Below are 2,112 nucleotides of genomic sequence, written 5' to 3'. Positions count from 1 at the left end.
GCTTTAAACTCAAACTATTAATCCACCAGACACTTACATATTAGAAACTATGCGTACATCTAAAAAGGGTTGAATATGGGCCCTGATGCTGGTTTGTTGCCTTTAGATACTTCGCTTCCTGAAGAGGCGGAGGAATGAGAGAGCCCCTCACCTCCCCTCTCCCTGGATTGGTCTGCGGGGTTTCAGTGACAGTCGGAGGGCGGAGCTGAAGAGTCAGGTGGATGAATACATTTCCCTGCACCCTGTGAGTTGCCATGGATATTAGATAGGCAGAGTGGACTCCTAACCCTAAATGTTAAAGCGTGCGTGCGGGCGTGCGGGCGTGCAGGCGTAACGTCTCTCTCTCTCTCTCTCTCTCTCTCTCTCTCTCTCTCTCCTCTTCCCTTTGTAGTCCTCTGTAGTGTCTGTAGAGGGCAGTAGGGAGCTGCATGCCCAGACGCAGGCCTTGCTTCTACAACATCTACAGGGAAGAGAGAATGAGAGGAGAGCACAGACCCATGTAGACGCCCTGCTCGCCCAGATTAACACCGACCTGGAACTATTAACGAGTATGTATAACACACACACACACACACACACACACACACACACACACACATATCAACACTATGCCACAGTCGCAACAGTCTTTTCTCCTCTTCATCTCAGCCATATCTCTCTCTCTCTCTCTCTCTCTCTCTCTCTCTCTCTCTCTCCCTCTCCTCCTCCTCCTCTTCCTCCCCCCCTCCTCCTCTTCCTCCCCCCGTCCCTCCCTCCAAGATGCACCCTCCCTCAGTGTTGCCTCAGTAACCGACTGCGACGTGTTCCGGAGTCGCTCTGCCCCGGTGGCTGCCCGCGCCCGGCAATCCCACAATGCCTTGCTCCAGAGCGCCCGGCTGCCCTGGTGGAGGATGCTGGGAGATGATGACAACATTACCTGCCCCGACTCGGACCCCACCCACAAAGACCACCTGGAGGCAGAGTTTGACATACTGTATCTGGGAGGGAGCTGATGACGCTCCCTCCCCCAACGTTTTTATAATGTCATTCCGACGTTGTGTTAACGTTGTCACTCTCAACCTGCTCCTCTACTCCGTGAGAGATGCGTCCGCTGGCTGTAGTTCCAGCACAGCACTAACACACTTTGACTCCACTAATCTCTCATAATGGTCTTTCATCCAGATCAGGGTACCTTATGTTGGTGTGTCAGTGCTTCCGTCCTCACTAGCATGTGACCAGATGGTAATGTCCACATCGTTGTTTCACACCAGTGATGTCATTGCAAATGAATTCTAATGAAGTCTAAATTAAAATCAGTTACTTTTCTACTTGGTGCCACTTTCTGTGTTCAACATGATCTCACACAGTTTTTGCAGATTCATGCAGATTTGTGTTTAGGGGGATTAACAAGGAGGGGGAAAGAGAAATAGACAGATTATTTCGCTCACTTTCTCCCACCCTCTTTCCTCTACCATTTGTCTTTCTGTCTCATTCACTGGTGTTCATCTGCTGTTTTTTTTTTGTTTTTTTTTCACTTAATGGTATTTGTTGTTGGACCGCTCCTCTTGCCTTATAAACTCGCATGCCAGTCCTGTGTGCTGCTACAGTGTGCCAAAACCCTGCATACCACACGCCAACTGTCATTATGTCATTAACACACACACACACACACACACACACACAAAACCACTCCTAACAGACATCTCACATGTACACAGTACACTCTTTTTATGACACACACACTCTAATATTCACCACACACACTCTTAATATTCACCACACTCTCTCCAGGTGTGGCATTAAAGTGTTAGTTACTGCTATATCTCTATAATAGTTTCCATACCTACATGGATAAGGGCCCAAACAATCTATGATGTAAATATATTTAACCAGACAAGAGCTAAAGTTAGCATTATCCATTGGGAGGCTTTGCACTGGTGCGACTGTTAAAGTCGGCTAGTGTTTGCGTGATGCGATTGGTATGAAATGTGTCACAAAGGGTTAACCACAATGGTTGATGTTTATTTTCAGTATGGTGCAATAACAGAAAATGGCATTTTCACAAGTCTCACAGTATCATGAAGGCACAGAGACAATACATTTCACTTCTGTAGTTTCACATACAGTTGTTTC

The 2,112-nt window shown here is 47.3% G+C and overlaps 1 protein-coding gene across 1 annotated transcript in view; it reads left to right on the top strand.

The window, feature by feature from the left end:
* iqcb1 (IQ motif containing B1) overlaps nt 1–1,285 on the top strand; it is a 5,154-nt gene extending 3,869 nt beyond the window's left edge. Inside the window, exons 10-12 of the mRNA XM_083684633.1 lie at nt 107–244; nt 392–548; nt 760–1,285. Of these exons, the coding sequence (XP_083540759.1) occupies nt 107–244; nt 392–548; nt 760–992 (528 nt within the window). The 3' untranslated portion in view covers nt 993–1,285. The remainder of the gene's footprint in view (nt 1–106; nt 245–391; nt 549–759) is intronic.
* The last annotated feature ends 827 nt before the right edge of the window (nt 1,286–2,112 follow it).

Source organism: Argentina silus (genome assembly GCF_951799395.1).
Source record: "Argentina silus genome assembly, chromosome: 14".
Taxonomy (NCBI): domain Eukaryota; kingdom Metazoa; phylum Chordata; class Actinopteri; order Argentiniformes; family Argentinidae; genus Argentina; species Argentina silus.
The sequence above is the reverse complement of the archived record's forward strand: the minus strand, read 5'-3'. Positions and strand labels throughout refer to the sequence as shown.